The following is a 21,202-nucleotide window of genomic DNA, read 5'->3' on the forward strand; positions in this document are numbered from 1 at the left end:
ATTTGATTTGCATTTTTCTAATGATGTTGAATATCTTTTTACGTGCTTATTTGCCATCCATATGTCTTTGGGAAAATGTCTGTTCATTTTGCCCATTTTTTATTGTTGTTGGTCTTACTGAATTCTGCAACAAATCCTGCATTGGCTGTGTATTTTGCAAATTATTTCTTCCAGTTTGTCTTAGCTTTTCATTTTCCTCATAGTATCTTTTAAGAAATAGTTAAATTTGGATGATTTTCAGAAAATTTAAATTATGTAGTTTTGATGTAATGTGGTTCATTAAAACAGATGTGGCAATAACTCTTTTCTCTCATCTATGAGAAAGTCATGGAAAATGCTAAGTGGAATTAGCAGCCTTAAGTAAAGGAAGGTAGTGGTCTTAGAACATGGATATGTTTTCTACTAATAATTAACAACTGATCTTGGTTAAGGTGGCAGCCATTGTTTACTTAACTGGACCACAACAGAATTCATTGTGAAAGTGACATGTAAAAAGTATCATATTATTTAATAATGTCATTCTCATGAGAAGTCTTATTTTGTTGCCTCCAGTAGATTTTTTTCCATCTTTTAAAGTGATGTAACACATCATATAAACTTTAAAAAAAAAGTATTTTGTGTTTGTTGATCTAAACACTTTGCAAATATTAGAAAAGTAGTTTGCAGTTTGTGATCTAAACATATCAGTGGGTTTCCTGTAGGCCAGAAGGTGTCACTTGTAACAGTTTGTGAGAAGCTACCTTTGTTGGGCTAAGGCCTATTTTAAGAAATCTATTTTAATATATGGCACCTGTTTCATTTTGAAACCCAAAGCCAACTTTGAAAAACTATTAAAATGAACTCTCTTTTCTTATTTTGAGGTACTGGGGATTGAACCAAAGGCACTCTACTACTGAGCTATCTCCCCTAGCCCTTTTTATATTTTTGAGATGGGTTGTCCCTGAGTTGCTTAGGTTGTCTTTAAACTTGGAATCCTCCTACCCTCAGCCTCCCACATTGTGGGGATTACAGGCATGCATGACCACGCTGGGCAAGATCGTCCTTTTCTGAGATGAAAACATTGGCTAACATCTTTTCCTCATCTCAGTTTTTTGCTTCCTTCAGGAAAGAAATGGCAGTGTTCAGTTACCATAGCTTATTGTTTTCAGTGATCCCTGTATTTAATAATTTCACAAGTAGTTTCAAAATTCTTATGTTAAAAGATTTTACAGTATGGATATGTACAGAACAAAGGATGAAAATGCTTCTTTCTTAATCTGAATGTCCTCTGTACTGTCAATTTAAGTAAACTGCCTCTTTTCAGTTTCTATGCATACATATTCATACATATAAATATACCTTTTTTTTTAAAGAGAGAATTTTAATATTTATTTTTTAGTTTTCAGCAGACACAACATCTTTGTTTGTATGTGGTGCTGAGGATCGAACCCGGGCCACACGCATGCCAGGCGAGCGTGCTACTGCTTGAGCCACATCCCCAGCCCTAAATATACCTTTTTGATTGTTTACACAGATCATGTTATTGTGACTTTTAAAAAATTTAATAGACTTGCATGGTCTTTCCAAGTCATTTCAAAAGGATGTGTCTCATTTTCCATGAATGCATGATGTTCTGTTGTACAGTTTAATTATAGATTAAATTATTTATTTCATAGGATTCCCCCCCCCCCCAATCCCCCAAGTGCTGGGAATGCTCTACGAGTAAACTATGTTTCTCAGCCCTTTTATTTTATTTCAAGACAGGGTCTTGCTTGTGATCCTCCTGCCTCAGCTTCACAAGTCGCTGGGATTACAGGCCTGTTGGCTTGTGCCAGTTTATTTCTTGGATTCTAGGAACTTTAAAAATAGTTTTTTTTTCCATAACTAATTTTATTTTTGTAATTAATTAATTTATTTATTTTAATTAGTTATATGACAGCAGAATGCATTTTGATTCATTGTACATAATTGCAGCACAACTTTTCATTTCAGTGGTTGTACATGATGTAGCGTCACACCATATGTGCAATCGTACATGTACCTAGGGTAATGGTGTCCATCTCATTCTATCATCATTCCTGCCCCCTTGTACCCTCCCTACCTTTCCTCCCCCTTGCCCAATGACAGTTCCCTCCATTTTCCCCATGACTATCCCTTCCCCATTATGGATCAGCATCCGCTTATCAGAGAGAACATTCAGCCTTTGGCTTTTTGGTATTGACTTATTTCACTTAGCATGATATTCTCCAACTCCATCCATTTACCGGCAAATGCCATAATTTTTTTCTCTTTTAATGTTGAGTAATATTCTATTGTGTGTATATATACCACAGTTTCTTTACCCATTCATCTACTGAGGAGCATCTAGATTGCTTCTGCAGTTTAGTTATTGTGAATTGAGCTGCGGTGAACATTGGTGTGGCTGCATTACTATCGTATGCTGATTTTGAGTCCTTAGGGTATATATAAATCAAGGAGTGGGGTAGCTGGGTCAAATGGTGGTTCCATTCCAAGTTTTCTAAGGCATCTCCATACTGCTTTCCAGATTGGTTGCATCAATTTGCAGTCCTGCCAGCAATGTATGAATGTGTCTTTTCTCCCCACATCCTCACCAACATTTGTGGTTGTCTGTATTCTTGGTAATTGCCATTCTGACTGGAATGAGGTGAAATCTTAAGTTTTTATTTGCATTTCTCTAATTACTAGAGATGTTGTACGTTTTTTCATATATTTGTTGATCAAATGTATATCCTCTGAGAAATGTCTGTTCAGCTCCTTAGCCCATTTATTGATTGGGTTATTATTTTTTTGGTATTAAGTTTTTTGAGTTCTTTATATATCCTAGAGATTAGTGCTCTGTCTGATGTGTGTGTGGCAAAAATTTCCTCCCAAAATGTCGGCTTTCTCTTTATCTCATTGATTGTTTCTTTTGTTGAGAAGAAGCTTTTTAGTTTGAGTTCATTTCTTTTATTAATTCCTGATTTTATTTCCTATGCTTTAGGAGTCTTGTTAAGGAAGTCAGGGCCTAATTTGACATGATGAAAACTTGGGCCTACTTTTTCTTCTATTAGGCACAGGGTGTCGACTAATTCCTAGGTCCTTGATCCACTTTGAGTTGAATTTTGTGCATGGTGAAAGATAGGCATTTAATTTCATTTTGGTGCATATGGATTTCCAGTTCTCCCAGACCATTTGTCGAGGAGGCTGTCTTTTCCAATATATGTTTTTGGCACCTTTGTCTAGTATGAGATAACTGTATTTATGTGGGTTTGTCTCTGTCTTCTACTCTGCACCATTGGTCTACAAGTCTATTTTGGTGCCAGTACCATGCTGTTTTTGTTACTGTAGCTTTGTAGTATAGTTTAAGGTCTGATATTGAGGATTGCTTTGACTATTCTGGGTTTCTTATTTTTCCAAATGAATTTCATGACTGCTTTTTCTGTTGCTATAAGGAATGACGTTGGGATTTTAATTGGAATTGCATGAATCTGTATAGTGCTTTGTATGGCCATTTTGACAGTATTAATTTTGCCTATCCAAGAGCATGGGAGATCTTTCCATCTTCTAAGGTCTTCTTCACTTTCTTTCTTTAGTGTTCTGTAGTTTTCATTGTAGAGGTCTCTGACCTCTTTTGTTAAGTTGATTACCAAGTATTTTATTTTATTTTTTGAGACTATTGTGAATGGGGTAGTTTTCCTAACTCCTTTCAGAGGATTCATCAGTGAAATATAGAAATGCATTTATGAATATTGATTTTATATCCTGTTACTCTGCTGAATTCATTTAAAAACTGGTTTTTTTAAAAACACCATTACAAGTAGCTTACAGATATCCTTGTTTATATACAGTTTTGTGGACATAACAATATTCTTTTAGAATAGATTGATTGAAGTTGAATTGCTGAGTCAAAGTGTGTATGGGTATTTTAAGTTTTGGTAGGTACTGGCCATTTGCCTTTTAGAGGCTTAAAGCAATTTCTTTAAGGGTAGAATTTCCTTTATTTCAAAATGATTGCTGGGAGCGTGTTCTCTTGAGGATCTTCATTCACCATGAAGATAAGACAGGGTAGCCTTTGCCTTCATGTTTTCAGTTTGTACTACTCCATAGTCTTGTCAAGCAGATAGGAACTGACATTATAGCCTATTTCTATAACTAAGATTTTTGTTAGACTTAGCCTGCTTTTAGTATGTGTGCCAAATATATTGACCTATTTTGTATAAATGTTTTTGTAATAGTAATGATACTAACAATATTAATGGCTTTTACAACTCATTAGCTGGGCTGGGGATGTGACTTAAGCGGTAGCGCACTCGCCTAGCATGAGTGAGGCACTGGGTTCGATTCTCAGCACCACATAAAAATAGAATAAAGATATTGTGTCCACCTAAAACTGGAAAATAAATATATATATATATATATAAAAAACTCATTAGCTGTGTTGTATAATGGGTATGAGTAGCAGTGTTGTATAAGGTATATTGTGAAACGTGTAATGCAGTCCTCCTTTTTTTTTTTTTCAATACAGGAGTGGGTAGGACAAGTGGAAATAAGTGCCCTTTCTCTTATGTACAGGTAAACACTGTAATAGCATAAGTAAAAAATAAAATCACTGTGAAATTAATATATTTATTCTGCTGAAAATGTTAAAATAGGTTATTTTTACACACAGATGTAAAACATCCTAATTTTGGTGTGTTTATGTGTTGTGTTAATTGCATCAATTAGATTTAAGTTGTCAACATTTAGAAGTTTTAAGTATCAAAATAGTTTTGGGAATAATACAGAAAGTTTTCCTGGCTATAAAATAGCCCTCATCAACCTTATAAAGAAAAATGTAATTTCTCAGGCCAGTAGCACTGAATAGCCAGTAGAACAGAGCTAATAAAACAGGTATGTTAATGTTTAGTTTTACTACTTATGCCCCATATAAAGGAGCAGATCAGTACTTAGCTTTTTCTTTTCAAATGTTTAGATTTTTCTCTTTATACCTTCTTTGAGTTCTAGGTCTCCCTTTAGAATCATGTCTGAAGTTTTTTTTTTTTGTGTGTGTACTTAAGCATGTCTCTGTGTGTAATACTCATACACATAAACAATCAAAACTATATTTGAAATTTTATTTTCAAGAAAAGATAATTTTATGTAGGTATTTTGCTGCTTAGTTATGTCATTACGCAATTGTTTCTTCTCCAGTGCCTAAAATATGACCTGACACTTATTAGTTAAGTGAATTGATGAATGAATTATTAAATTTAATGCATGAAGTATATTCCTTTAAAAGTCATTTCTAAATTTTATTTTCAGGAAAGATTTTGTAATTTATCGGGAACCAAATGTTTCTCCTTCACAAGTAACTGAAAATAATTTTCCTGAAAAGGTAAGAATTTTTCAAGTGTTTGTAAAGGATTTAATTAAAAGAACCTATATTGACCTAGTAAGTTGTAATTAAAAGTGACTTTTTGAAATAGTTGTGTGTGAAAGTTATGGCATTCTGAGTTTATATTATATTAGTATAATCATCATTGAGTCATTATTTTGTATTTCCTCCATTATTGTATTGAACCCTCTTAAGTAATTTTAGTAAGTACACTGAAAATAATTATGCTACTAGTGTATATGATGAACTAGATTGTTTCTTTTGTTTTGTGTCAGTTTAAACATTAAATTGTAAAATAATTTGTGAAAGTAGGCTCTACTTTGCATCCAGGAATTCTTTGGTAACCACATGTATTTCCCATTGTAAAGATAAATAATTTAAGTGGCAAGGGTATTAATGCATCATCTGGTCATAAAACAGAAACAATGGAAAATTTCATGAAGCCAAAAAGCAAGAAAAATCAACTGACTCATTTAAGAGAATTTTGTTTTAATTAGCTCTTTGGGAACTGTGAAGTCCAAGTTGAAGGGATTTGTGTATCACCATACTTGTGGTGATAAAGGGAAGGGGAAGAGAGTGAATTACTGCCTTTATAAGGTCTTTGCTCTGGAGTTGGGCTTTACAACTGCAGTTTTTGGAACGAGACGCGTTCTAAAAAATTTAATGTAAATTTCTCTATTCATTAGTAATTAAGTATTTAAAAAATACTAAAGTTGGGGCTGGAGATATAGCTCAGTTGTTAGAGTGCTTTCCTTGCATGCACAGGGCCCTGGGTTCATTTCCCAGCACCAAAAGAAAGGAAAAAAAAAAAAAAGTACTAACGCTGGGGCTGGGGATGTGGCTCAAGCGGTAGCACGCTGGCGTGCGTGCACCCGGGGTTCGATCCTCAGCACCACATACAAACAAAGATGTTGTGTCTGCTGAAAACTAAAAAAAAAAGAAAAAAGAAAGAAAGAAAAAATTTAAAAATTCTCCAAAAAAAATAATAAAGTACTAAAGTTGTAAAGAAGCAAAAAAATATTCTTTGATTCTGCCTCTTAAAGGTTACCATTATTAAGGTTTTGGAATTTTTTTAATGGTCTTTAAATTTGTTTTTAAGTATCTGAAATGTTTTCATGGTGTGTGTGTGGATGTGGGTATGTGTGTATGGGTGTATGCTTGAGAGAGAGATTCTATATAATTTCTGTATGTCATTAAGAACCTACTTATTTAATGGCTATATAACCTGGAGTAGTATAGTTCAGTAACATGGGAGCTTTATTTAGGTTGCTTCTGAAATACTTTTTATTTGGAAATGATATAGTGATTCAGAGGCATTGCAGACTAAGTTGCTTTGTAAATGTTGAGGCTGAAACATGTCTTGTTTTTCCCTTTCAGGTGTTACTATGTTTTTCCAATGGAAATCATTATGATATTGTCTATCCCATAAAGTATAAAGATAGTTCTGCTATGTGTCAGTGTAAGTATCACTGTGTATTTATATGGAAAATTTTATTCCTAAGCTGTAAAGGAGTTGCATGCATTTTTAGAGATGTTTGTGTATAGCTTAAACATCTAAATGAGTGAGCAAATCAAGGACTTGATTGTATTTGACTCTCAGGTAGGATTTCTTAACCTTTGCACTGTGAACATTCTGGGTCAGATAGTTTTCTGGTGTGGTGTTCTCCTGGATACTTTTGGGTGTTCAGTTGCATACTTGTGCTTCACCAATAGATGCTGGTAATACTTTATTTTTGCCATTTGTGACAATCAAAAATGTCTCCAGATTTTCCCAAATATTTTCCAAATATTTCCTGTTTTTTCTCCTACCACTATTTGAGGAAGGTGCTCTAAGAGAATAGAAATGGCTTCTTGCCACAATTACCTCTTGGTCATCTGTTGTGACAAAGCATCATAACAAAGAAGTGGTGCCAGGCATGTAAAAAACTTCCTGTTTTGTTTTGTTTATGCTTGGTATTGAACCCAGGGGCACTTTTACACTGAGCCATATCCCCAGCCCTTTTTATTTTTGAGATAGGATCTCACTGAGTTGCTTTGGATTTCCCTTAGTTGCTAAGGCTGGCTTCCAACTTGTGATCCTCCTTCCTTAGCTTCCCAAGTTGCTGGGATTACAGGTCTGAGCCACTGTGCCTGGCCCCAGCTCTTCTTACTTTGAGACAGGGTTTTACTAAGTTGCTGAAGTTGGCTTCAAACTTGAGATCCTCTGGCTTCAGCCCATGCCATAGTTGCTGGGATTACAGGTTGCTGGGATTATTAGTGTGCATCACTGTGCCTGGCTTTTCTCCTTGTTCTTAAATTAATATTGACCAGTAAAGACACATGTAATGATTTTTTTTTTTTTTGAATTTAAGTTGCATTTTGAGAGAAATGTCTAACTGTAATCCTGGGCTATTTCTTCCCTCCCCTGTCTAGTCAAAGTCTGGACATTTCAGTTTTTGGGAAAAGAGCTCTTATAGCCTGCTATTGCTGTGTGGGTGGTACAAGGCTCCTGTTATAGAATCTAGAAGGTCTGGGTGAAGTTGGTTTCTCAGATTGATTTAGGTGGTGAGCACCTATTGTATCTGAATTTTTTTTTTTTAATTTGTAATGCCTGAATTCTTATGTACTTAATTTGATAAAACTCACATAAGTAAAACTAAATGACAGTCTTAAAATGCATGTGTTTTTGAATTTCTGGTAAAATATTTTTCTGTTTTCAGAACTAGAGTTTTTTTTTTTTTTTTTTTTTTTTTATCAAATTTGTCTAAATACACTTCTTCCCTTCAGTGGTTACATAGAATAGTTCTTTTTTTGCGGGGGGGGGGGGGGGTGGTTGTGGCTGTGTGCAAGGGGTTAGGGTTAGCTATAGTTGAGCCAGGCGTACTCTGCCATTAAAAGCTACATCCCCAGTGTTTTTTTTTTTTTGTTGTTGTTTTTTTTAAATTTTTTATTTTGAGATAGGGTCTCACTAAGTTGCCTAGGCTGGCTTCAAATTTGGCAACCTTCTGCCTCAGCCTCCAGAGTATTTGGGATTACAGGCATGTGCCTCTGTTTCCAACTGAGAATACATTTTCTTAATGACCTCTTTCTTCCTGCCTCTTTCTTTCTGCTAGGGATCAAACCCAGAAACTTGCACATGCTAAATAAAGCATTCACTCTACCACTGAGCTATATCCCTAGCCCCTGCAACAGTTTCTTTTTAGTTCTTTATATAAAATTAAAATCTGGAGCTAAGTTATATAATCAAACATCTTGTTTCATAGATTGCTGAGAAATGCCTTGTCTCAGGTTGTAGTCAGTGGTAAAGCTAAGACTAGCATCCAGGTCCTCTAACTAGTAATTTAGTATACTCTCTGCTATTCCATATTCCTCTTTCTAGCAATCTTTTTTTTTTTTTTTTTTTTTTTTTGTATTTAGAGACAGGGTCTAACTAAGTTGCTTAGGGCCTTGCTAAATTGCTGAGGCTGGCTTTGAACTCAGTCCTCCTGTCTCATCTTCCCAAGCTGCTGGGATTATAGGCGTGTGCCATCGCACCTTGCTCTCTTCTAGCAATCTTAATGTGTCTTATGGCTAAGCATGTGCATGACATCCGTAAGTTTCAGTCTCTTCAGTCTCAGTACTGCATGTGCTGAGATTACATTTGAGGATATGTAGTGCTTAGCAGTGTGTGGAGTGTAGTAATTGTTCAGTGTGTATGATTAGTTCTTTATCAAACTTGTTTCACAGTTGTCATAATGTCTGTATGATGTTAGTTTTAAAAATAGTAGTGTTTGCATAATTTCAAACTGCATATCTGCACAGAAGAATTTTAGTTGCTTTCTAGGTGATTCTTATATTATTTTTTTGATTAAATTGAAATTATGTTACTGACTAAAATGTTGCAGATACTATCTCAGATTTTAGAAGCTTGAGCAATACAGTCACATTTTTTCCTGTTCTTGTTTTAAAAATATGCCTGTACTCAGTGTTACAAATCTCATTAATTGCAGCTCTCCTTTATGAATTGCTGTATGAGAAGGTATTTAAGACTGATGTTAGTAAAATCATGATGGGACTAGACACCTCTGAAGTAACTGATGAAAACAACAGCGAAATATCCGATTCAGAGGATGACAGTTGCAAGTAAGAATGAATTTAAATCCTAAAATAGCTTTCTTATGCCATACAAAGAGACATTTCAATTATGTTTTCTCACATTTTAAGGTGTTAACACACATAAAATATAGCAATTTGCCATATAGCAAACTTCCATAGATCTCTGACACTAATTTTATTGATTGATTGATTGATAGATACTGGGGATTGAACTCAGGGGCTCTTGACCACTGAGCCACATCCCCAGCCCTATTCTGTATCTTATTTAGAGACAGGGTCTCACTGAGTTGCTTAGCACCTTGCTTTTGCTGAGGCTGGGTTTGAACTTGTACGTTTCATGTAGATGTAGTTTTTGTTTGTTCACTGCAGGAGCTCAGCACCTTAATGTGTAGTGCCTGGCAGTTAATAGGGGCTCAAATACTTGAGTGAATGAATAAATGTTTAGCTATGCATGTTACAGTGAATTCAAATAATGGTTCTTAGGTTGTATTGAAGACTCACAGAGAGTACTTAAAACAGCCAGTTGAACTTGGGGGGCACTCAATGACTGAGCCACATCCCCAGCCCTATTTTTGTATTTTATTTAGAGACAGTCTCACTGAGCTGCGTAGTGCCTCACTTTTGCTGAGGCTGGCTTTGAACTCGGGATCTTCCTGCCTCAGCCTCCTGAGCTGCTGGGCCCTGTTACGTTTTGAGACAGGGTCTTGCTAAGTTACTGAGGATGGCCTCAAAGTTGAGATTCACCTGCCTCAGTTTTCCAATTGGCTGGGCTACATGGTGTTTTTAATGAAATGGTTGGTTGTGAACCCTCCTTTAGTTAACTTTGGAGTAGTTTTTTTTTTTTTTTTTTTAAAGTGGGCCTTCCCTGCATGTAGAAAGACATTGTTATGTTGAATCTTTCTAAATTTCATATCTGTTCCCCTAGTTACTATGGTGTATTTCTGTTTTTTTTTTTTTTTTGTTGTTGTTGTTGATACTGGGTCGGTATTTTTGGTCTTGGACTTCTGTCATATAGATACACACACACAACATATACATACTTTTGTATACTTAAACTAAAATTTGTATGAGCTTAATGGAGGATAGCTCCAGCTTTTTAGGTTATAGCCAACTTGAGATTTTTAGGTGAGGTAGAAGTTACTTGCATGCAAATAAATTTTTCTGCTCCTAATTATGGTTGTATTTCTTTCTTTGTAGGAGTAAAACTACCACTGCTAATGATGTAAATGGATTTAAACCTTTGTCAGGCGATGAGGTATTTTTTAAAAATGGTTTTAACTAGTTCTTCAATATAAAAATATGAATTTATAGCCTTTTTTCTGATATATTTTCAGTAGAGTTAGGAACATCTTTCTAGTAAGAAATTTGTTGGCTGCTTCCTAATTGTTTGAAGTTTTAAAATTCTTTAATAGATTTTATTTTTGTAAGTAGATTTTCTAACAAAATGTTTTAAAAGTGTTTCTGTGTTGATTGGACTTCCTGACTCTGTTTGTTTAGCACCTGAAGAACAATGGGAGCTCTTCTAGCCTGCCTTTATCTAGAAAGGTTCTTAAGTCACTTAATCCAGCAGTATATAGAAATGTCGAGTATGAGATTTGGCTAAAGTCTAAACAAGGTGAGTTAAAAATCTGAATTTTTTTCTAAAATTGCTTTGTGGCACTTGAAAATAATTAAGTAAGCTTGATACTGTTATTTTTTTACAGCTCAACAAAAACGTGATTATTCCATTGCTGCTGGTTTACAATATGAAGTTGGAGATAAATGCCAAGTAAGCGATTTGTATAAAAGAAGAAAATATTTTACTTGAATCTTGCTTTTTCTAATAGGAATGAAGAAAACATCTGAGGTTTGAATATCTTTACTAATTTGGATTTTCAGAGTTTATCATGTATACATTTTAATAGGTCACAAGTAGTTAGCTTTTTGATATTTGAATACTAAAATTTGTATCTTAAACAATAGTATCCCCGTACATGATTTTTTTTAATATTTATTTTTTTAGGTGTAGATGGACACAACACAATGCCTATATTTTTATGTGGTGCTGAGGATCGAACCTGGGTCCCGCCTGTTCTAGGGCGAGCGATCTACCGCTGAGCCCAATCCCAGCCCCCTCCCATGATTTTTTAAAAAAGAATTTGGCCTTTGGGATTACTTGCTTCAAAGAAGTAATAATAAACTGGGTGTGGTTGTGCACACTTGGAGACATCAGTGACTCAGGACAAGGTTAGCCTCAACAATTTAGTAAAGACCCTATCTCCAAACAAAATGAAAAAACAATGTCTGCTGGAGACTTAACCCAGAGGTAGAGTCCTTGTCTAGCATGTGTAAGACCTGGGTTCAATCCCTTACCAAAGAAATAAGAAGTAACAGTAACATTTGAGATGTTCAGGAGGTATATTCATTTCATTTGGCAAATGGATTCAAACTTGATTTTTATGGGTCAGTTTATTTTATTTGTAAAAGTCTTCTTGGAAGATTTTGATATATGTATAATGTTTTCCTTTTAGACTAAGGAAGGAGGAGAATGAGCCCCGTTAGAATAATTATGAGCTATTTATTTTGAATAAGCTACTGAACTGCACTTGAGTAGTTGATGGTTAATGGGAAAGTTGGATAGGATCTCTGTTTCTTACTGTGGGGTAATTTGGCCCACTCATCCTCCAGGGTACATTTAACAGTCTGGAGACATTTTTAATAGTTAACTGAGAGGGCGCTACTGACATCTAGTGGATGGAGGCCAAAGAGGTGGCCAAATGTCTTACAGTGCTCTGTTTTTCCTCTCCCCACCCCCAACCAAGAACCATCTAGTTCAAAGTCTCAGTAATGCTGAAGCTGGAGAGACCCTGTGCTTTTTTTTTTTTTAAATGAAAAAGCACTGTTATTTTGAAACATGCACACATATAATATGTGGAAGTTAATTTTTTTTTTTTTATCAGAAATGATCTCCATCAAAAGTATAGTCCTTGGGCCTGTTTTTTTGTGATATTGGGATTGAACCCTGGGAGCCACTCAACAATTGATATCCTCAACCCCCTTTTAAATTTTATTTTGAGACAGGGTCTTATTAAATTGCGTGGAAATTTGTGATTTCTTGTTTGTGATCCTCTTGTTTCAGCCTCTTGGTTAGCTAGGATTACAAGTATGTGTCACTACTCCTGGTTAAAACGTTTTGCCTTTTTAAACTACTTAAAACCGCCATTGATAGATGTTTCTTCTTCTTCTTCTTCCTCCTCCTCTTCTTCCTCCTCTTCTTCTAGATGGACACAGTATCTTTATTTTTATGTGGTGCTGAGGATCAGACCCAGTGCCTTGTGCGCGTGAGGCAAGTGCTGTACCACTGAGCTACAACCCCAGCCCTAGATGTTTCTTCTTGACTTGTGGAAGAAATACTCATTTACCTTATAATAAGTTGGTTTACATGAAAAATATCTGATCAGGGTTATATCTGGGGCATCAGTGGTGGAATTTCACCTTTAGAACTTTTAATAGTATTCTGTTATGGGGTACTTGGAAGCTGAAAAAGAGAATATAAATTTCTTTAGAGGTTTCCATATGGAATTGTCAGAAGTGTGCTCTAATTGTACAGCAGATTTGTGGAAGCTCTTACTACACTGCCTTGGAAAACTTAGAAGAGATTAAAAAAGAAGAGTAAACTTAGAGCTTGGAGGCCTCCTTCCCTGCCCACTTAGCAGAAAAGAGATAACTGTTTATCTTAAAGCTATCTTGCTAAAATTGTGACACTTGTTATTGTAAATCAAGCATCTTTCCTTTGAGGTTGAAAGTACTTTTTGGCCAAGTGGACACTATTGATAAAATAATTGGTGAAGTAAATACCTGTTTAGTTTTTTTCTTTTTGGAGTGTTTTATTTTTGTTTCTCCTATTTGTTTAATTTGGATAAAACAATTGAAATCTTTAAAAAAATGATATGACTCGAAGTGTGTAATCAGATGTGGTTTAAATTGTTGATGAAAATAAGTGACAAATTTTATTGCAAAACTTTTGAAGACAGTAAAGAGGCCTTGTTATTTATAAGGAATAAAATATCAACTGTTTAATATTTCAAACAATTGGGATTGTTGATGTAATAAGGCAGAAGGTTGCTTAAAGCAGTACTATGTATACATGCTTCTAGTATAGAAGACAGGTGTATAGGTTTAGTGTGTGTTTAACTACAGTAGCAAACTTTAAGGCTTATTTTGTCAATATAGTTGGGTGTTACCAAGTGTATGTTTGAGAATAGTTGACACATTTCTTTTTAGGGAAAAAGAAAGGTCAGAGTTTACACATTTTTAATATCAGAAAAAAAATGAAGATTCTACTAACTATAATAATAGTTGTTCTGGAAGCCTGGGCATACGGTGTAACAGCCATGAGTTCAGAGGCAGATTATCTCTTATCTCTTATTTAGAGCTTTAATACATTGTACTCTAGCTTCTCCTTCAACTGTGTAGAAAAACAATCTAGAAAAATTTTGGAAGGATAGATAGCAAAGCTTTTCTTTTAGATAGAAGTATAGTAGAGGTCTGGGAGCTTAGGGAGACATTCTGTTGTTTTCCTTTTGAACTTACATTGTTTTTCCCATAAAAAATAAATGTTTCTTTTTAATCAAAGAGAATAAAAATGGTGAAACTGGTCACTAGTGCAAAGGAAGCAGGTAACTGATTTTTATTTCTGCCATTGTTCAACAGGTTAGGTTGGATCACAATGGAAAGTTTTATAATGCAGACATTCAAGGGATACACTCTGAAAATGGACCAGTTTTGGTTGAAGAACTGGGAAAAAAGTATGTACTATCCTTCAGCCAAGGCATTCATTGCTTCTTCCATTTAGCCTGATGTAATTATGAACATTTCTAAATATCCCTGTGTCTTTGCAAATTCAATGAAAGGTATTGCCCTTGTATAAAAAGTGTATTCAGGGAAGCTAGGGATATAGCTCAGTAGAGTGCTTGCCTTGCATGCACAAGACCCTGGGTTCAATCCCCAGCACAAGTTTCAATCAGATCTTTAGAAATAATAGTTGGAGTTCTAATTGACTATTTTCCATGTTGGCAAATTTTAAATAAAGAATACTTGTTTTATTGAGTATAGTTTAAAATGCATCATTTTACAGAAAGGCTATTTTAGAAATTGGCCAAATTATAAAATGGGAGCTTTGGAGAGTGGGGAGCACATTCATTTCTATTTTCATTTAGTACTGCATTGCATCTGTTAGTAGGAAATGTCTGTTGGGTTGAGTAGTGAAGTACCATTGACTTGTTGTTTATACAGTGTTAGTTTGGAACACTTTTTGTTCTGGTTGTTGCTGCCCTGATTAGAGAAAAAGGAAGTAAAGTCACACCTTAAATTTTTACTATGGGAAAATTTAAATATACATAAATGTAGAAGGATAATCCTCTTTTTTTTTTTTTTTTTTTTTTTAAAGAGTGAGAGAGGAGAGAGAGACAGGGAGAATTTTTAATATTTATTTTTTAGTTCTTGGCGGACACAACATCCTTGTTGGTATGTGGTGCTGAGGATCGAACCCGGGCCGCACGCATGCCAGGCGAGCGCGCTACCGCCTGAGCCACATCCCCAGCCCCGGATAATCCTCTTTAAACGAAGCAAGATAATATTGTAGGAGCAGAGCACCAAAGCCCGGTTTCAGCAACTCACAGCATTTGGCAACCTTTTCTAATTTACTCTTTCCTAATATTTTATTTTTTAAATGGGAATGAAATTGGAATATTTTAAAGGAAATCCCGGACATCATACAATTTCTCTAATAATGTTTACAGTACCACTAGGCAATAGAATGGCATAATAATAATCATTCCTTAAATTTAGTCTTTTGCTTAAATTATATTTAAGGCCTTTTAATGTATAATTTTTTTAAGTTAGGAAGTATGGTTTTTACATACATTATTTTATTTGATTAGAATTAAGTAAGGATTGCTAAATGCTATTTATAGTTGAATTCTGATTTATTTTTAATGTAAGAAAACTAGAAATTTTACTTAAGTTGAAAATAAGATGTTTACGTAGAATATTTGTTTTGAGTAGAGCTAGGATTGTTTTAAGTTATTAAAAGTCTTTTTCTTTCTTATGAAGACCTACACAGAAGAACCTCAAAGCACCTCCTCCAGAAAGCTGGAACACAGTGTCAGGAAAGAAGATGAAAAAACCTTCCACTTCCGGACAAAATTTCCATTCTGGTAGGAACACATCAGGTTGTCTTTTTGGGGGATTAGGGATGGCCGTATTTGGGGTTGTTTAAGTAGGAAAATTATAAGGTGTTTTTGGATTCTTGCCACAGACATGGATTACAGAGGGCCAAAGAATCCAAGCAAGCCAATAAAAGCCCCATCAGCACTACCTCCTCGCCTGCAGCAACCTTCAGGAGTAAGACAACATGCGTTCTCTAGTCATTCTTCAGGGTCCCAGTCTCAGAAATCCTCCAGTGAGCACAAAAATCTTAGCAGGACACCCTCACAGATCATAAGGTAACCTTCCTGAATGTAAGAGAAATGGCAGTCAGGTGAGAGGTGTTTATTGTATTGGCCACATTGCCTGCTTTTAAACAGTTACAACTCTTTGTTCATATACTTGTTTGTAATATAGTATTAAAAGTATTGGCAAAATACCATGCAAGGATTTTAGTTCCTTATACTCCTCTAATCCTCTTTAAACGAAGCAAGGTAATATTGTAGGATCAAAGGTCTTGATTTTTGAATAGTTGTTTCAAATTACTTGGGAGGTCTTACTTTAGCCAGATCTTATTCTGGTGTTTAATAGTTTTCTGGTGGCTTTTGTGATAAATACTGGATTCCAGATCACATTCTTAAATCCTTGGAGGAGGGTGAGGATGCTGCCTTTTGTACAGGAACATAAGTCATCCTCAGCTGTTTGTTTACTTTGTTCTGATAAGTTTTGATTATTTGTGGTCATGTTTCCAATACCAAACAGGGCTGCAAGTTTTAGATTTTAAGCAATTATGAATATTGGCATTCTAACTGAATATTCAGAGAAAGATGAACTTAAGGGTCATACTTTTCCTGTGGCATATGGTGTTGAGTGTTTCCCTAATCTATTGTTCTGATGAGTAGTTTCACATATTAAAGCTTTCCCTTTTGTGGAGATTTCTTTGAGGGGGTCTTGGTAGAGACATTTTCCTCAGGCACTCATGGCCATGTCTTCCAGGAACTCTGGAGCCTTCCTAAGTTACTGTGACCAGTGACTTCCCTCTCCTTGCCAAGTTCTGGTCTTTAATTGATTTGTTTGTGACATTTGGGCATTCCCTTTTCTTGAGCATGCACTTAATCTTTTGTCATTAAAGATAAATATTATGTAGCATCTTAAGACAGAATTGTAGGTTCTTAGACTGATTACTATTAGTTTCCTAGTGCTGTAACAAACTAGTCATCTTCAAAGCATGGAAATTCTCTCAATTCTGGGACTAGAAGTCTGAAGTCAGGTTGTTGCTCAAGTTAGGAAAAGAGGTTCCATGCCTCTTCTGTTTTCTGGTGTTGCCCAGAGTCCTTGGGATCCCTTAGCTTATAGATACATCATTTCATTCTCTGCTTCTGTCATCACAAGGTGTTTCCCTGTCTTTATCTGTTCTTAGGGGACACTAGACACATTGGGTTTAGGTCCTACTCCAGTCCTGTTAACCTCAATTCAAGTTCAATTGCATCTAAGAAACGACCATTTTCCAAGAAGGGTGACATGTATAAATACTAGGAGTTAGGTAGTTGAACATATTTTTTTTTTTAGGAGATAAATTCAACGCATACGATACTTGAAATCAATTTAAGGGCTAGGATTGTAGCTCAGTGGTAGAGTAGTGCTTGCCTTGCATGTGTGAGGCACAAGGTTCAATCCTCAGAAACACATAAATAAATAAAATAAAGGTATTGTGTTCATCTAAAACTAAAAAATGGATTTTTAAAAAATCCATTTTAAAAAAATTAGAAGTATTTAGGATAGGAAGTTAATTCAAATTATTCATAATCCAAAGCATCCTAAATGTTTTTCTATATATAGTCTCCTTTCTATCTGTATTTTCCCAATGATCTAGTTTTTTTCTTTAGAGAGGGTATTTATGGCATCTTAATTTTTCATCTCTTCCTCAGTGATAATGTTTCTTCTTTTGGAAAAAGCAAAAACATAAGCAGGATTGCATGTATGCTTTCATTTAGTATTGATATACAGGAAATGTCATTGCTTAACTCTTTTTTCTTTTGAGAGCAGATTCCTGTCGAAGTGTTGGAATATGGCATAAAGAATATATACAATACTTATATTTCTGCGCTGATAAAAAGAGATTTAATTATTTCTATATTACTTGGAAGTGAATTATATCTCTTTTATCTCCCTTATTGTAAGTGCATTATCTTAGTGAGATATTCTGATACTATAGCAGTTCCACTTGTGAAACATACTAATCAGGCTGCCAAAAGTTCTGAAGTGTTAGTGTGGTTAAATTAGTCAAACATTTATATTGGAAAGTAGATAATCTTATTTTAGGTACTCAATACATTTTGTCTTTTTTTCTTTCTGACAAGAATGTTTTATTTGACAGAAAACCTGATCGTGAGAGAGTTGAAGATTTTGATCATACAAGTCGAGAATCTCACTATTTTGGCCTCTCCCCAGAAGAGCGCAGAGAGAAGCAAGCTATAGAGGAGTCTCGTTTACTCTATGAGATTCAGAACAGAGATGAACAGGCTTTCCCAGCTCTTTCTGTATGTATAAAGGGAATTTTGAAAGGTTAATGTTTGGAAATCTTAGTATAGTTTCTATATTAAACCATCGGTTTCTTATGGTGTGCTAACAATTTTTAAACTAAGTTTAGAGATCATTTACTTCTCCTTTTCATTTTTTGCATGAAGATAGGTCTAGAAATGTTATTGAAAAGTTGGTGACGGTTGGCAAGTAAATTGGTTTGAAATGTTTAGTATGTATTTAATTTGGTAGCCAATATAATGTGCAGTATAGAGAGGTTCATGATTCATTTAACCTTTTACAAGAAATATCTGTTAAATCCGGAAGTACTCTGAACTGTTTATTGAACCTACAAGGACCTGATAAAGTGAGAGCTATCTTTCAAGAGAGCTCACTGTTCAGGTAGAATCCTGCAGTCCTGTGTTTCTGTCCTTGCTCCATGTGTCAGACACTATTTGCAGTGGATGTTTCTCTGATGAAAGAGTTCTCTGTCTTCAGGTTTCCTTGACTCCTGTTGGGGAGTCATGTAGGTGAAGAAGGTTCATGAGCAGAACAGGGAAGGGTAACTGCTTCATTATTGATACTGGGAACCCTGTGGGCTTTTAAGTCTTGGTAAGTGGTACTCAGATGACCTATGATCCTGATCGGTAACAATGGATTAAACAGTACAAAATGGAGTGTTCTGAGAGGTTTTCCACTAGACCACCATAAAACATTAAAGCCCCATACACTTAGTTCTCTGTCTTCTGGTTATGGAATGTCTTAGGGGTCTGAGGAAGAGTTCAGTTGAAAAAGCTTATGTGAAATAGTTATTCAATTGGCACAGGGTTAGGAATTATTGGAAGAGATGCCCAAAAGCATAGGGCATTGTGTGTGTGTGCTAAGTATATTTATCTTTCATGTCCTATATGTCAATTTTCTACAATTTTTATGTAGACAACTATAAATTATTTGAGCTTTTATCTATATTTCTTCTTTTTAGTTAGCAAATGTGAAAGGTATTGCTACTATAATGCAAGGACAGATTGTGAAATTTTTTGTTGTTAATTTTTTTTTCCCTAAAATACTGAGGATTGGACCCAGGGTTGCTTTACCACTGAGCCACATCCCCAGTCCTTTTATTTTGAATCAGGGTCTCACTAAGTTGTTGAGTATGGCTTCAAACTTGAAAGTTTTCCTATCTCAGCCTCCCAAATTGCTGGGATTACAGGTGTTCATCACTGTGCCCAGCTAAAATGGGGCGTTCGTCCTCATTATCTTTAGACATCGTGGGATTGCTAGTGGCAAAGGTCTATTCTATAAAATTCCTTAGCCAAGACCAAGGTCCTCTATGCTGCTATATGAAATATATAATGTAATGGGAACTTAGAACCTTAAATAATAATTTAGTTTAAAAAACAACTTATTGCAGTCTTTTTGTTTCACAGTTAGAAGGTTGGATCTCATGCAGAGCTTATTGATTTGCTCTGGTAATAGTATATCAGTGATAAAAATCCTGATGGCATTGTATCTGCTAATTTGCATTTAGATTTTTTTTTTCCCTCCACAAAGATCATGCCTCTACAATGGCTTCTTCAGAAGGTTGGTACAGAGGATGCTATTGTTTATACAGAGAATGTAAGTTGCCAGGTGAAGGTCTGGTCAGGGTGGCTTCCTGAAATGGATCTATGATGAAGTCTAACTACTAATTATGCTGAAGGTCTGCTTTGCCTATTACTTTGATTTAGTCATTTAGCTATTAATATAATTAAAAGTGGACCCTAGATTCTATCATTTTTATTTTCAGTAATATAAAAATCTAGGGCTATGAATTTTGAGATTTTGTGTTTAGAAGTATGAAGAATAGTATTAATTACAGAATTTCTGTTGATGGGTTTTGTGAGTAAATTTTAACACAAATATTGGGTTTTGTTCATTTTAAAGAGCTCATCAATGAGTCAGTCCGCTTCTCAGAGTAGCAACCCATGTGTTCAGAGAAAATCATCGCATGTAAGTGATAGGAAAGGAAGCAGGCGGAGAATGGATATAGAAGAACGAAAAGACAAAGGTACGTTATTTCCTCATTTGAAAGCAGATGGGAAAGATTTTCTTAATAATTTTCTGAGGAATCCGCTGGTGGGGTCTTGGAATGTATCCCCTGTAAATAAGGGAGGGACTACTATTTTGGGGAAAAAATGTACTTTTTAAATTGTTAAGCTGCTTAAGTAATCTCTCTATTAATGTTAGATATGGCGAGAAATGTTGACTCAGCCTAAGGCATGTTAAATGTTACTCTAAAAATTGCATTTTTCATTGACTAAACATGCTTTCAGTAGTACTGTTGACTTTCTTCATATTTTGTTCTGTATTCAAACCTGACTAGTGGTTGATGCTATGGTTTTTTTTACCTTAATATGTTATAGAACCTATCCATGGACATATTCACTTGGATAAAAAGCCTGAGTCAAGCACATTGGAGGTAAAAGTTTAAAATTCTAATTGCATTTCTTTTTTTTAACACTGTGATACTATAGTAAGAAAAAGTAGAGAAGGTAGAAATGATTTCACCATTTTATAACTACTAGTATAGAAGAGAAGCAGAAAAGAGGCGAGTTTGTATTCTGGCTTATGCTCACAAGTCATAATTGTGTCTTCAAGGTACCCTGGGATGCCTTATGTGAATAGTTGCAGAGTAGCTTATATTCTCCATCACTCCAGGGAGATTGTTTAAAGCCATGCCCCAGCTAGAAACAACCCAGTAATTTGGTAGAATAGAGATACACAAGCAAAGCTAACCTTCCTATTGAAGACCATTATAATTGGAAAAAAATTTCAAATCATGAGAGGGCTCAGATGTATGTGGAGTGAACTATAAAGGAAATTGCTGTTATTCCTGGAATGTGGGTCTTTGAAATACAAAATCACACTTTCTTTTTGCTCCCAAAGAATATCAGTGATGAAAAATGTACAAGAATTTCATCACCATCAAAGTCAAAGAAATTAGAGTGCCCATCTCCTGCAGAACAAGTACGTAAGTTGTTGCATTTGTCACTGAGTACTATATTCTCTGGGTTCTTTGTATACAATGAT

General features: G+C 35.2%; 1 protein-coding gene across 1 annotated transcript in view; it reads left to right on the plus strand.

Moving 5' to 3' along the window:
• The window catches only part of OTUD4 (OTU deubiquitinase 4), a gene marked incomplete at its 5' end in the record, with an annotated part of 43,659 nt that overhangs the window by 12,592 nt on the left and 9,865 nt on the right, over nt 1-21,202 (plus strand). The window contains 14 exons of the mRNA XM_081304467.1: nt 4,505-4,551; nt 5,281-5,353; nt 6,731-6,812; nt 9,322-9,454; nt 10,625-10,682; nt 10,925-11,042; nt 11,131-11,195; nt 14,120-14,214; nt 15,521-15,624; nt 15,726-15,912; nt 17,991-18,153; nt 20,057-20,180; nt 20,536-20,591; nt 21,059-21,139. Coding sequence (XP_081160593.1) covers nt 4,505-4,551; nt 5,281-5,353; nt 6,731-6,812; nt 9,322-9,454; nt 10,625-10,682; nt 10,925-11,042; nt 11,131-11,195; nt 14,120-14,214; nt 15,521-15,624; nt 15,726-15,912; nt 17,991-18,153; nt 20,057-20,180; nt 20,536-20,591; nt 21,059-21,139 — 1,386 coding nt within the window. The remainder of the gene's footprint in view (nt 1-4,504; nt 4,552-5,280; nt 5,354-6,730; nt 6,813-9,321; nt 9,455-10,624; nt 10,683-10,924; nt 11,043-11,130; nt 11,196-14,119; nt 14,215-15,520; nt 15,625-15,725; nt 15,913-17,990; nt 18,154-20,056; nt 20,181-20,535; nt 20,592-21,058; nt 21,140-21,202) is intronic.

The sequence above is a fragment of the Spermophilus citellus genome (assembly GCF_964194105.1).
Source record: "Spermophilus citellus genome assembly, chromosome: 8".
NCBI classification, from domain to species: domain Eukaryota; kingdom Metazoa; phylum Chordata; class Mammalia; order Rodentia; family Sciuridae; genus Spermophilus; species Spermophilus citellus.